This window comes from Chelon labrosus (genome assembly GCF_963514085.1).
Source record: "Chelon labrosus genome assembly, chromosome: 9".
NCBI classification, from domain to species: Eukaryota; Metazoa; Chordata; class Actinopteri; order Mugiliformes; family Mugilidae; genus Chelon; species Chelon labrosus.
Genome location: NC_140359.1, coordinates 29,666,699 through 29,680,596, shown reverse-complemented (window position 1 = coordinate 29,680,596; position 13,898 = coordinate 29,666,699). Strand labels below are relative to the sequence as shown.

The 13,898-nt window shown below is 42.4% G+C and overlaps 2 protein-coding genes across 4 annotated transcripts in view; both read right to left on the bottom strand.

Annotated features, from left to right (window-relative positions):
- Positions 1 to 1,177: 1,177 nt before the first annotated feature.
- LOC311492707 (actin, cytoplasmic 1-like) lies at positions 1,178 to 6,638 on the bottom strand. Its single transcript, XM_084551073.1, has 9 exons — positions 6,517 to 6,638; positions 5,172 to 5,296; positions 4,968 to 5,090; positions 3,139 to 3,246; positions 2,753 to 2,837; positions 2,356 to 2,517; positions 2,010 to 2,201; positions 1,500 to 1,681; positions 1,178 to 1,343 (listed from the first exon to the last, which is right to left on the bottom strand). The coding sequence occupies exons 2-9, from the start codon at positions 5,292 to 5,294 to the stop codon at positions 1,200 to 1,202; spliced, it is 1,119 nt and encodes a 372-aa protein (XP_084407199.1). The 5' UTR covers positions 5,295 to 5,296; positions 6,517 to 6,638; the 3' UTR covers positions 1,178 to 1,199.
- A 2,980-nt stretch (positions 6,639 to 9,618) lies between these two features.
- LOC311492626 (protein mono-ADP-ribosyltransferase PARP14-like) overlaps positions 9,619 to 13,898 on the bottom strand; it is a 29,966-nt gene continuing 25,686 nt past the window's right edge. For all 3 annotated transcript variants that reach the window (XM_084550957.1, XM_084550958.1, XM_084550959.1), the window contains exons 19-23: positions 13,452 to 13,687; positions 13,080 to 13,351; positions 12,709 to 12,848; positions 10,590 to 10,764; positions 9,619 to 10,505 (exon numbers count right to left, since the gene is read on the bottom strand). In XM_084550957.1, the coding sequence (XP_084407083.1) occupies positions 10,222 to 10,505; positions 10,590 to 10,764; positions 12,709 to 12,848; positions 13,080 to 13,351; positions 13,452 to 13,687 (1,107 nt within the window). In that variant the 3' untranslated portion in view covers positions 9,619 to 10,221. The remainder of the gene's footprint in view (positions 10,506 to 10,589; positions 10,765 to 12,708; positions 12,849 to 13,079; positions 13,352 to 13,451; positions 13,688 to 13,898) is intronic.

Here is a 13,898-nt window from a genome sequence, read left to right as displayed (position 1 = left end):
CTTTTTGCATGATCTCTTGGGCCAGAAAAGCTAAATTGAGAGCTAAAGCTACAGTGATCTAACACGATGGCTGTTGTTCTGTCCCTCTTGGATGGAAGTATCCTCTAACCACCCGAATACAAGGTGGTAAAAAGAAGGATCCAGCACTGATGATCGATTGTTGGGTAGGAAACAGCTACCCGTGTCTTTAGGTTGGAACTTCTTAGTTCAGTAAAAGGTTAGTGACTTTAAAGTCAAAACATGTTATGTATATTTATGCAGGTATTATAAATAAAGCAGAACATTTGAACACATAAAACACTTTATTCTTCTGGATGTTTGGGGTCTTAAAAGAAAAACTGGGAAAGAAGGGAAATTGATCTTTGTGGAATTACTGAAACTGTTTTTCAGCTTGAATAAAACAGTTCAGTTTCTTGACCCCGTGGCCAAACGTTAAACATCTCTCTGTTTATCTACTTCTTTTTTTTTTTGTGATGTGGTGGAAATGTCTGCTGGAAAGTAAGAAATCAGAATACTCAGGTCTTTCTGTGTGCTTAATTCAGCATCTGCAGACTCGCATCACAGACAAAGCACCAAGCACTGAAAGTGGCAAATGAGCACAAGAATACACAGTGTAGATGTCTTTTATACTCCTTGTTTACTTGAGGTCACATCGTTCACTCCTTTTGGCTATCTCTCTGGCTCCCTTTCAGCTTTACTGGGTTTTAAAATTGACACCATGAAGTATCCTTTACTAACTGTTGATTAGAAGCATCGGATTAAGTTGCACATAATTGGATTGTGCAAGTAAAGTCAGGTGAACTTAAAGTTTGTAAAAGGAGTGAGAGTACTGCAGTTACCCGTAAACCGTCTGACCATAATATGTTTTATATGACTTCTGTGAGCTGAGAAGAAGATCTGGATAAAGAAGGTATAGTAATGAAAACAGAACACTTGCTTGAGACTGGAGACAGAAAAACAGTGTAGAAGAGGGCAGCAGAAGAAATTAGTTCAAGATATAGATGATGCATTCTACATGAAAGACTGATAAAGAATGGCTAGAACTAGCAGTCCAAATAGTAATTGCAGAAACATTTGGTGGGTACACAGAGTGCTCATAAAGTCACGGTTAGAAATAGACAAAGAAAATAGATGTTCCATCAAATTATCTCTGGGATCTCCAAAACAGGTCGAGGAGGATGAGGAAGACGTGGAGCAGTTTAGAAGCACTTGCGGTGGACGATGGTGGGGCCAGACTCATCGTACTCCTGCTTGCTGATCCACATCTGCTGGAAGGTGGAGAGGGAGGCCACGATGGAGCCGCCTATCCAGGCTGAGTACTTCCTCTCTGGGGGAGCGATGAGCTGCAGGTGAGGAGAGGAAACAGGTGAGGCTAAAAACTGTGAGACAGAATTTCATGCAATGAAGTGGGGATGCACTTCATGCATGTGGTGCTAATTTAATTGCTTTCCATTAGCTGAAAAAGGTTAATGACAAGTTTGTCCTTTGGGGCAGTGTACCCTGATGTTCATGGTGGGTGGGGCCAGGGTAGTGATCTCTTTCTGGATGCGGTCAGCGATGCCTGGAATCATGGTGCTACCTCCAGACAGCACAATGTTGGCATAAAAGTCTTTACGGATGTCCACGTCACTGTTCATAATGCTGTTGTAGATCATCTCATGAAGGCCAATCGACTCAATTCCTAAACACACAGAGCAAGTAACCAGTTGTTTGTCAGGTCAACTTCTGAAAGAGATGATGGTAAAAAGTTGCTGGGACTGAAAAAACATGCAGTGGACAGCCACTTGGTGCCCAGAGCCTCAGACATGACACAGGGGATGCAAACCTGGGACCCATTGGTCCCAAACTGCCTCTCTAACCACCACGCCCCAGCTCCCCTCAAAGCACTTGACTTGGTTGCTTAAGCCTTACTCCCCGTGGTTGCCTGGTATGGTTTTGTCTCAAGTCTTTGCTGATCTGATTTCTTGAGGATGGTGTAAATAGTTTGTTCTATGTAGATTGTTACAAACCGAGGTATGAAGGCTCGAAGAGCGCCTCAGGGCAGCGGAACCTCTCGTTGCCGATGGTGATGACTTGTCCATCTGGAAGCTCGTAGTCCTGCTCCAGGGAGGAAGAGGAGGCTGCAGTCTCCATCTCCTGTTCAAAGTCCAGAGCCACGTAGCAGAGCTTCTCCTTAAGGTCACGCACAATCTCACGCTCAGCTGCAGATCAAACACCAAAAATCTCTGTTACGCAATGCACACTTAAATATTCAGTCAATAGAAAACCCTGTAGACTTCCAGGAGCTGCATCTCGTTGAAGGTTGCACCTTACAGAAAGTCTTAAAAGCTAAAACTCAGTGTGTATGTGTCCAACCGGTGGTGGTGAATCTGTAGCCTCTCTCATAGAGGATCCTTATCAGGTAGTCGGTCAGATCTTTGCCGGCCAGATCCAGACGAGGGCTGGAGTGATGAAGAGCGTAGCCGTCGTAGACTGGCACAGCATGGCTGACACCGTCACCAGAGTCCATCACAATACCTGCACACAGAAAACACTCAGTAACAGTTCATTAGAGAAACTGTGGCGACAAGAAGACAATTCTTCTTGATTCTCTGAGTCTGGTCTTAAGCTTCTGAAGATCAAAGTCAGTGCATTTGATTTCTCTCTCTTCCCCTTCATCTTCTTCCTTCAGGCAATGTCAACCAAGTTTATTGGTTCCAACCAGTCAGTTGTGCATCCTCTTAGTGAAGTGGTTGTGTTTGAGGTCACTAACCTGTGGTACGACCAGAAGTGTACAGAGACAGGACGGCCTGGATGGCCACGTACATGGCAGGACAGTTGAAGGTCTCAAACATGATCTGGACCAGAGAGAAATGTTAAGTGTCACAGTGAGAAATCCTACACCTCGTGTTTTTTGTTAATAAAGTCTGGTCTTTGTGCATTCTGATAGTATCAGGTTTACTTTGGACAAAGATGCCAAAGTGTTCACCCTAAGTGGATTTATGTTTTAGTCAAATCAAAGCCAGTGTTGAGGGTTTGGAGTTTCTCGATCATGAAATCATATTCCAACTTTCATTTTCTTTCATTTGCACCTTTCATATTCAAGGACTCAATTTATTTTGAACCAGCATTTTTCATCTTAGATTGATCAGTCCAAACCTGTGTCATCTTCGCCCTGTTGGCTTTGGGGTTTAATGGAATCTCGGTCAGAAGGGCTGGATGCTCCTCAGGAGCGACACGGAGCTCATTGTAGGTGTGATCCCAGATCTGCACCATAGAACAGTTGTTAGTCTGACAGTCAGTATCAAGCTACAGACATTCATGTCTGATTTACAGCAATCAATAAATATAGTTGAAAGCAGATGTTTACATCCACTGTGTTAAAAGACACATGAACCTTTTTTCCTCACGGTCTGAAGTTAAATCAGACTAAACCTCTCCTGTTTTAGGTCAGTTAGGATTACTAAAATTATTTCTATTTGCTAAATGCCACAATAATGAGAGAGAGAATTTCTTAGAGAATTTTTTATTACTTTCTTCAAAGTCAGAAGTTTACATACACAATGATTACTATGTCTTTAAACAATGAAGGAAAGCCCTGATGATGATGTCATGGCTTTGGAAGCTTCTGATAGGTTAACAGACAACATCTGAGTTAATTGGAGGCACACCTGTGGATGTATGTTAAGGCTACACCTCAAACACACTGCTTCCTTGTTTGACATCATGGGAAAATCAAAAGAAATCACGTTCATCTGTTCAAACAATTATATGCAAGTATAGACGCCATGGGAATGTTCAGCCATCATACCGCTCAGGAAGGAGACAGGTTCTATGTCTAGGTCTAGGTCTGAAATGTGCGAATCAACCCCAGAACAAAAGCTAAATACCTTGTCAAGATGATGTCTGAAGCTGGTCATAGAGTGTCATTCTCCACAGTGAAACGAGTCCTGTACCGACATGGACTGAAAGGCCACTCAGAGAGGAACATAAAAAAAGTAACATAAAAAAACCTGATTACAGTTTGCAAATATACACAGGGACAAAGACCTTAATATCTGGAGACATGTCCTGTGGTCTGATGAAACTAAAGTGGAACTGTTTGGCCATTATGACCATTGTTACATCTGGAGGAAAAAGAGGGAAGCTTGTAAGCCTGAGAACACCATCCCAACCGTGAAGTATGGGGGTGGTAGCATCATGTTGTGGGGCTGTTTTGCTGCAGGAGGAACTGGTGCACTTCATAAAATAGACGACATCATGAGGAAAGAACATTATGTGGAAATATTGAAGCAACATCTCAAGACATCAGCCAGGAAGTTAAAGCTTGGACACAAATGGGTCTTCAAATGGACAATGACCCTAAGCATACTGTAGTTACAAACTGACTTAAGGACAATAAAATCAATGTTTTGGAGTGGCTATCACAAAGCCCTGATCTCAGTCACATAGAACATTTGTGGTCAGATCTGAAAAGGTGTGTGAGAGCGAGGCGGCCTACAACCCTGACTCAGTTACACAAGTTCTGTCAGGAGGAATGGACCAGAACTCCAGCAGACTATTGAGAGAAGCTTGTGGAAGGAAACCCAAAACGTTTGACCCATGTCATACAGTTTAAAGGCAATGCTACCAAATACTTAGGAAATGTATGTAAACTTCTGACTTTGAAGAAAGTAATAAAACATTCTCTAAGAAATTCTCTCTCTCATTATTGTGGCATTTAAAATAAATAATTTTAGTAATCCTAACTGACCTAAAACAGGAGAGGTTTAGTCTGATTTAACTGCAGACAGTGAGGAAAAAAGGTTCATGTGTCTTTTAACACAGTGGATGTAAACATCTGGTTTGAACTGTAAATAAAAATGAATCTACTGCTTTTTACTGATTTATTGATTTAACTTCTTAGGAAAAAACGTCCAGGGGAAAAGGGCAGAGGTCACAGGAAGGGAAACATTCAAGTGAACTCTCTTGACAAACAGCTTCTTCACCATTGCCATCTTTTCCCAGTCTGTGACGATGCCGCGGTCAATGATGTACTCCAGGGTAAGGATGCCTCTCTTGTTCTGGGCCTCATCTCCCAGGTGGCTGCACTGCTGTCCTACAAATACACCCTAAACGCACAAACAGCTTTAGTCATGTACAGTGTTATTCAAAGTCCTGAGATGCAGGTGATACTTGTGTTGGTCGTGCACCTGATACTTGGATGAACCAATAACTGAAGGGAAGACGGAACGGGGGGTGTCGTCTCCAGCGAACCCAGCCTTCATGACCCCAGAGCCATTGTCAACAACGACTGCAGTGACCTCGTCCTCCATTTCTGTAAGGACACATTTCAGTTATCTCCAAGTCTCTTATTAACATGGATGCTTCAGTGCCGGTAAATGACTACAAAGTTAGAATGTTTGAACAAATTACTGAAACATTTCGTGTGGACTGATGATCATTTTGACCTGCAGTCAAACTTGACCAGCGATACAGTAGCAAGCAGGAAGTAGTTCACAGACCTCTCTGAAAACAGGCGTTTATTTCACCACAGTGTCTTTGTTGCAAGGGTGAATGTATAACTAATAGTAAAAAAAATAGTTATTACTTATTGGCCTTATGTCATTTTTTTTATCAGGCAGCTGTGTTTCTTACTCGCTGAAGTTACTCGATGGATTAAGGTTAGAATCAGGTATATCTTGGGGTTAGGGTAAGGAGATTATGTCAGTACAATAATACTGAATGGACAAACCAGATAAGCACATGTCTGATATCTATCAGTGTGATCCTGCAGGAGGAAGTTTCAGTTCTAATTAAGAATGCAAACATTGCTCTGATGTGTTCTGACAGTTCAGGTTGGGGGAAACCAGTTCCTCCTTTGTTGGTCTTGCACAGTTAATATCTTGACACTAACTTGTGTCCTTGTTCCTCTTTGGTGTACATAGGTCACTCCTTTTAGTAAACTTAACAGAAGATGTTTTCTTGTAGCTGTTGGATAAAAACCTGGTTTACTCCTGGTTAGTGGCTCGACAGCTTTAGTTCACTTCTTATATCGTTCAAATGCGACACATGGATTACAGACGTAGGGGGAATTTATAAATGATGTCGTAGGTAATACTAAAACTATCTAACTGTATTTTGTGGCTATACATACTGTCATACACACGCCTTTAAGTAGAAATTCATAACAAATGATTGAAGACAGTGAGACTTATTGAATCAAACATCTACTGTACTAATTACTAGTATTTAACCATCAGGCATCAGTTTAATTTACTACCCTCTTGAGTCAAAGGACAAAAATCTCCACTTCCAAAAAACTGCTATAAAAGCTTTACTGATTAATATTTTTTCTGCATAAATCTCTTAAACCAGTTCAGCACTTTACAAAACTACCAAAAATTCAATAATTTTGAGGATTTTAACTCTTTAAATGCCAGTTTGATTGTTTAAAGTCACTGTTGTTCCGTGTTGATGTCAGTTAGTTTAAAGTCAGAGTGAACAGAAAGCTGCTTCCAGCTCTGTTAGTCTATGTTAGAAGAATCAGACACTCACCTGAAGATGATGATCACAAATGATTATATCCTCAGTACTCAAGTCAGCTAGCAGCCTTGTTCTGCTGATGGATCAGTTCAGTCCACAACTCTGATAGATGATCCTGCTTTATGTAGTTGATACTCCGTCTGATGCAGTCAGTCCACGGTTTTAAATCAAAAGTAAAAACATATTTCACAAAGAATGTAGGAGTGGTATAGATTCCACAGGAATGTCAACCATCAACATTTCACTTCAAGACAAGAGGAATGGCCAAAATAACAATATCTTAAACGTAATTGTTATTTTATTGCTATATTTTATCTTTATGCATGTTAGTATTTTTTATGTCATCAGTACTCTGTTATATTCTGTGAGTCTAGTTTTCCCACTGGGTTTTGTTTACTACACGTTTTCTTTTTTGTTTGACGGACACCATCCTGTGAAGCTCCTGCAAACCTTCCAGCCTCCAGCGATCTACAGGGAAAAACTACAGGTTTGTATTTTATATGTTTGCTTTTGTGGTTACAAAGATGAGATTTTATCACTAGACCAAATTTAAACTAAAGCAGTACAGGTGTTGGGCCTGTGTACTTCGCGGTGACCATTTGTTGGGTCTGTGTACTCACACTCAATATTGGGGTTTGGCTATCATAAATAAATAATAATTATCAAAAATAATTATTTCTTAAATAATTGGATTTAATACATTAGATCACCTCGGGGGGAAAAGGGAAAAGGGAAAAGATACCCAAGTCATCAAATCAGTTTTATAATATTTACTGAACTGTCACTTTGATACTCTGATTAATAATTAGTGATGCAGTGCTTCGCACTGCAAACTATTGTTCTACACCGCGTTTTTCTTTTTATTATTAGTGATGCAGTGCTTAGCATTGCAAACTATTGACCCTAAGATGCTTTAATGATGCTACAATGCTATGATGCTAAGATGCTTTAATGATGCTACCATGCTATGATGCTTTAATGATGCTACAATGCTATGATGCTAAGATGCTTTAATGATGCTACAATGCTATGATGCTAAGATGCTTTAATGATGCTACCATGCTATGATGCTAAGATGCTTTAATGATGCTACCATGCTATGATGCTAAGATGCTTTAATGATGCTACCATGCTATCATAGCATGGTAGCATGATAGCATTGTAGCAAATTGGCTCAGCAGCTTCTGTTAAAACACTTTGAACTTTATTATCTCCATGATGGTTGATCACACACACACACATCATATATCAAAACGTGCGTCTGGACCAGACCATTGCTTCTTGTATTCAAACACCAGGATTATATCATGACTATATGAACAGGCCAATAATGAAATGATTGGGGACGTTAGTCATCATGACTAGATAAACAGGTGAACAAGGAAAGTATTGTGTGTGTGCATCATAGCATGGTAGCATGATAGCATTGTAGCAAATTGGCATTGTAGCATCTTAGCATCATAGCATTGTAGCATCATTAAAGCATCTTAGCATTGTAGTATCTTAGCATCATAGCATCTTAGTATAATTGCATTGTAGCATCTTAGCATCGTAGCAACATAGTATCTTAGCTTTGTAGCATCTTAGTATCATAGCATCTTAGTATCTTAGCATCATAGCATTGTAGCATCTTGGCATAGTAGCATCATCATAGCATCGTAGCATCGTACTATCACAGCAATATAGCATGGTATCGCAGACTGCTGCGGCCACTGCATCACTCTCGCGATTTCCCGCAGGGGAATTGTCTAGTTAACTTTATAACTAGAACCAAAATTACCACATTAACAACTAGTTAAGGTTGAAGGAATTTAGAGTTCTTGACAGTGTAGAGGTTGGCAAAATTCACTCTTGTGCAATATTAAACAGACAACAGGTATGTTTAAAAGACATTTATTAACAAGAACAAAAATTAAAACATATGATCTAACTACAGTGTACCTTACAGAGGTGTGCGTGTGTGTGTGTGTGTGTGTCAAAACGGCTGCTGAGGCCTTGAACAAAGAAATCAAGATGGCTGCTGAGTAGGGACACTCAGACCATGTGCTGGCTGAATGTATGTGTGGAATGTGATAAGAGTTTCATGAGGTGCCAGGTTAGAGGAAGGATGGTTAGTTTAGCATGCAAGAGACCCTGAGTCTGTGTTGCATAATCTAAACTAACATCGGCTTAACGATGTGGCAGAGCCAACTATACTATAACCTTACAATCACAACAACTTAGTCAAAACAAATATCACATGAAATCTAGGTTTATATTCTGTGCTTAGCTTAACTTGACTAGGCCCAGGTCATACTACCAGTTTTGGGGGAAAAGTCGCTCTTTGGTGTGTTGGTCTTTTAGCTGGTGGTTCCTGATGGAAGTGCCAAGCTGGGAAAAGTTTGAATTCCCGTGCTTCGAGGAAGTCTTTACTGTGTGGTCCTGCTGACATTGGAGGGAAACTGCCCGCTCCTTTGAGATATTTTGAAGTAGCTTGTTAGCAGCTCTGTGCTAACTAGCCATGTGGCTCCTGTTGTTTGAGGGTTGGCCTGCAAACCTTCTGTTTGGTGGCTAATAGAACTTGCGCAGATTCATCAACGGGTTCTCGTGTCGGTGCTGTGAGGAGAGGCCTGAAGTAGCTGCTCTGCTTAGCAGGCTACTAAGGCAGCCAACTGCAGCTGAGTAGCTGGAGGTCTCCACAGTAGAGGAGATAGAGAGAGGAGTCGAAGGGAAGAAAGAGGACAAAGACCAAGCAGAGAATTTATATGACCTCTGAGGTCATATAAAGCCAGTAGTGCCTGCTGGATCAGGTTTCACACCTGGAGGATTGTGGGATTTTAAGGGTCAAAGAAAGCCACGTGATCAAAACTTGGTTATGCGTGGTGAGCTTCCATTGCTCACCACCAGGTTCAGGTCCCAACACAGGTTAAAGGTAACATATAGTAGTTGTTGTTTCGTTGAGTTGTTTTGTAGATTGGTATTCCTAAAACTGCAAGATACCATTATATAAGCAGGTGCAGAATTATGTCACTTATTTCTCCTTTTCAAATATTTGAGCTTCAACCAGATTCATCCAGCCTAAAGTGTACTACGGCCTTGTAACTGTGTGGTAACCATACGGTTAAAAAACAAACATCTTCCAGCTTTTTCAAAAGTCTTTTTTTATTGATTTTAAGACTTCGTACAGTGAAAACAATCAAGAACAAATTTCAAAATTCCCGCTCTCCTTTAACTTAGATATAGTTAGATATAGAACCAAATTAATGCAATCACAACCATGAGCATAGTGAAACCTAAGCAGCTGAGCAGTTACAGATTTCCTGCAGTGACATTGTTTTAATCAAGCTGGAGTAAAACTCTGCTGTGGATCAGATGGATCATCTTCAATGTTTTTTTCTCAAGTTTTATGTTTTTAGAATTTAATGAAATTACAAACCACATCTCTTTTTCTGTTTTCATTGTCAATCGTCTCGTTTGTAGGGATTTCCACTGGTGCAAACCATCCTCATCAGCTCAGGCTGCCTGTATCCTTACTGACTCTAGAGCAGTGTGAGCTGTTCACTGAGTTGTAAGATGTTAATGAAGCTTCTCTGCGTGAGTTTAATAGAAAGATACAAGTTATTGTTATTGTGATTGTATTTGATGTCATTACATATTATCTCTATTCTGAATTCAAACCAAAGCACAGAGTCCAGGTAACATGTTATCAGAACAGTTTCCCTCTGAGATCACAGCAGCTCATGTAAATGTGATGAGGTATTCTGGGTAAGCCTGGATGTCGCTGAAGATGACAAACATGGTCGGGTTGGTGGCGTTATCAGAGACGCTGTCATACAGGTCAGCAGCGTTGGTTGAGCTTTTAGAGGGAGGTGCGATCAAGCCTTGTCTTCCCTGGGTGAAGTCTCCAACCAGAACCCTGGCCTGGTAGATGCGCTTGTGTCCGTTGGTGTCGGGTTTGGCGTAACCTCGAGCTGAATAGACGGGGTCCACAGCAAAGTAAGAGCCATTGCCATACATCACACCTACAGGATAAACGAAAGAATGTGCAGTAAGGCCCGAGACTGACTCTGCAGAACCACTGGTGGTACAAGTATTCACATGGTTACCGTGTGCTCCTGCGTAGCTGCGGTTGAAGCCTTGTTTATTGATCAGATCGATAGACTTGGAGCTGGTACCATGAAACAGCAGCCTTTCATTGTTTGTGTGTTTGTTCTTCACCTCCATCTGTTTCTTCATCAGCTGGTAGCTCTGCCACAGTGTCGTATTCTGGACCCGTTCAATCTGCCAACGCAGTTCACACACATTATTCATCCCAACCACACAACTAGCGTCACTGTGACTTCTGGAAGTGGGACCTCTTTGTGGTTCAGCTGCTAAACTACACTCATCTGCCAGTTCATTAGGTACACTAATGACTTTGTGACTGTTCTAATGTTGAGTTGATGTTAAACAGCGTCAGAAAGGTGGTGATTCACCTGGATGATCATCGTGGAGAATGGAGTTTGTGCTGCTGTAAAACTGGATTATGAGAACTGACAGGTTCTGCTTCTCCATCGCAGGAACACCAATCCCAACCATCTGTGAGAAGCCAATCAAGAGTCTGGGGAAGTTCTTTGACAGCAGCATTAGGGACACAGCCTCCATCAAGAACATCTATGAGGAGCTGGAGGGATGGCTGAAGGATGTCGACAAGTCGGGCCTTCCAAGAAAATTCAAGGCTTGGATTAATCAGCAGGGGATTCTATGAGTTTCCAATCACCACCATCTCAGATCTGGAAAAGGAGAGTCAGCTGCTATCTCAGGAGATGGTTAACACTGCCAAGGAACTTGAGCAACATTGCCCTCTATGGGAACACCGGCAAGCTTAGACTCTCTCTGAAATCCTCGATGAGGAGTTTATAGTCTTGCGTGCAAGGGAAGTGCTGCAACTCCGTGAGTCATCAGACCCCAAAGTTCCTGTAGGGGTAGCGGTCAAGACTGGTAGGAAGTGGAGTGCAGAGGCTGCAGTGGTACAGGCAGACTCACAGCTACGCCATGGAGTCCAGGTGAGAACAGTGGCCAGAGCGAAGGCAGCTAGTCAAGAACGAGGTGAGGACGGCCATCTAGGAGGAGAGGTCAGGCAAAGCAGTGGGAATGAGACAGCAAGGCGCCTTAACAAGATGGGAACAAGTTGTGGAAAGGAAGATCAAGTGGGCTGACCTATGGTGGGCCAAGCCACACCGCATCCAATTCCTAGTTCAAGCTGTCTGTGATGACCTTCCTGGTCCATCCAACCTGCACTTCTTGGGCTTAGCCGATACACCATCATGCCCTCTGCCAAAAGAAGGGGACACTTTAGCATATCTTGAGTTGCTGCCCAAATGTTCTGGGGGAAGGCCGGTACCAATGGCGGCACAATCAGGTGCTCAAGACTTCATCAGAGCTGGGGAGAAGCCAAGAACAACACCTAGAGCAACATCAGGGCTTCTTCACACTGCACAGGACTGGCAGCTGTCAGTGGATTTGGGAAGCCAACTCAAGTTCCTGCAGCATGACCACTCTCAGACTGGACATTGTCCTGGTGTCAGAGATAACAAAAACTATCATCATGCTGGAGCTCACAGTGCCATGGGAAGAGCACATGGAGGAGGCCCATGAGCGAAAGAGAGGTTAGTATGACAGCCTTGTCAGCGATTGCCACAGGAAAGGCTGGAAGGCGAGGTGCTTGCCAGTGGAGGTTGGGTGCAGAGGCTTTGCAGGACAGTCTCCCTACAAAACTTACTCTGCACTTGGCATCACAGGTGAGTGGAGGAGGAGGGCAATTTACAAGAGCACAGAGGCAGAAGAGAAAGCCTCTTGGTGGCTCTGGATAAAGAGGACAGATCTGTGGTTGAGTGCTGCTAGGGCACAAGCTGAGGCCCCTGAGTGAGGGTGTCTGATGTTCGAAAGACCCAAAACACCCAATGACCTCAGGTAACGTTACTGATGATGTGCCCTAGCTTTGCACCAGACGATGTATCACAACAACAAACCACAGCTTCCACAATGAAAACACAGTAGAATGAACAGCTGTCGCTGTTATTTGAAACTAATGCTGAACACCAGAACCATGAAGAGAAGCAGGATTCACCAGTGTACCTAATGAACTGACCAGTGATTGTAAATGTCCCCACATTCTTGGGAGAGTTGAGACACAGGAATGATTTTTAGGGTTATTTAACAGATATGATCAGAAAGTGAACATACACTGATGATGTTTGCAGCAAGGCCGGTCTTTTTAAGCTCCGCCTCCACATGCTTGTATTCCTTAGAGCCCAGAGTGACAGGAAACAGCTTCAATATGTCTCCTGTCATGTCGTCCCAATGTGAAGGCAAAGCAGCATCATCTGCAAAGATAAGAAGGTTTGTCTGAGGAGAAACTTCACTTTGTACAACCTGGATCATGTTCCTTTAATGTTCAGACTGGTACAAAAACTGTTGTGGAGTCTGTAGCTCATGTCTCCATTCATGACAACTGTAGGAATTTAGGAAGTTATGTGGAGTCAGTCACTGCCAGTGAATATCTGTATGTTTATAATTTGGCAATCCATTGTGTATATGGAGAGAACATTGCTCACCTTTCAAATCTTTTCTGAGGAGTTCCAACTGTTTACCCTTTGATGCAACTGCACTTTTCAGCATCGGGTCAGCAGTGTACGTGTCATTGTTGAGCTTGATCTTCACACTTTGTTTTTTCTCCAGAGCTTCCTCGAGTTTGACGTTTGTATAAATGTCGAATGGCTCCATCTTCCCAGTTCTGGGGTCCTGAAACTGCCACTCTACCAGACTGCTCACGAGCAAGGCCTTGTTCCTCAGGTTCTCCGTCCTCTCCACCCTCCGGATGATGTCCCTGATAGTCAAAAACAGTAGAGAGATGCTTTTACAGTCGGCACTCTGACCTGAAGATTTATTATTTTATATATGATTAATTCTGGTCTCTTCTTGCTGACCTGACTGTAGACTCTGCAGTAAAGACGTCCCTGGTCAGACCCTCCAGGTGGATTTGAGGCTCTTGTTCCTCCAGCCCTCGGTCCAGGCGGATGCTAACTGTCAGTTCCCTCTGGAGGGTTTTCAGCTCTGCGATGTCGGCCTGGGACAAATGATTGATGTATGTGTCCTTGATGGTTCTCTTCGCCTGCTCGGCCACGATCAGCTCATTAATCCTCTTCTTAGCCAGAGTCACAGCCTGCAAAGATTTTGGTTACAAACAAACACTGATGTATTGTGATAAAACCTGGAAACCTGAGGACAAGACTTCAGGAAGCTGAACAAAGACACAAACTATTCTGGCTGCACTAAAACAAACAAATTCTTCAGCACAAACCAGGTGGTCATCCTGTACATAACAAATCAGAATCATGTTCTCTTAATAATTATTTCTGTCTTCCTGTTTATTT

What these genes read in the sequence shown, in the direction of transcription:
- LOC311492707 (XM_084551073.1), bottom strand. Translation starts at nt 5,294, where the DNA reads ATGGAGGACGAGGTCACTGCAGTCGTTGTTGACAATGGCTCTGGGGTC. An exon ending in CTACAGATTCACCACCACCG is followed by an intron (nt 2,202 to 2,355) that starts GTTGGACACATA and finishes TTTGATCTGCAG; the next exon opens with CTGAGCGTGAGATTGTGCGT. An exon ending in CTTCGAGCCTTCATACCTCG is followed by an intron (nt 1,682 to 2,009) that starts GTTTGTAACAAT and finishes CTGTGTGTTTAG; the next exon opens with GAATTGAGTCGATTGGCCTT.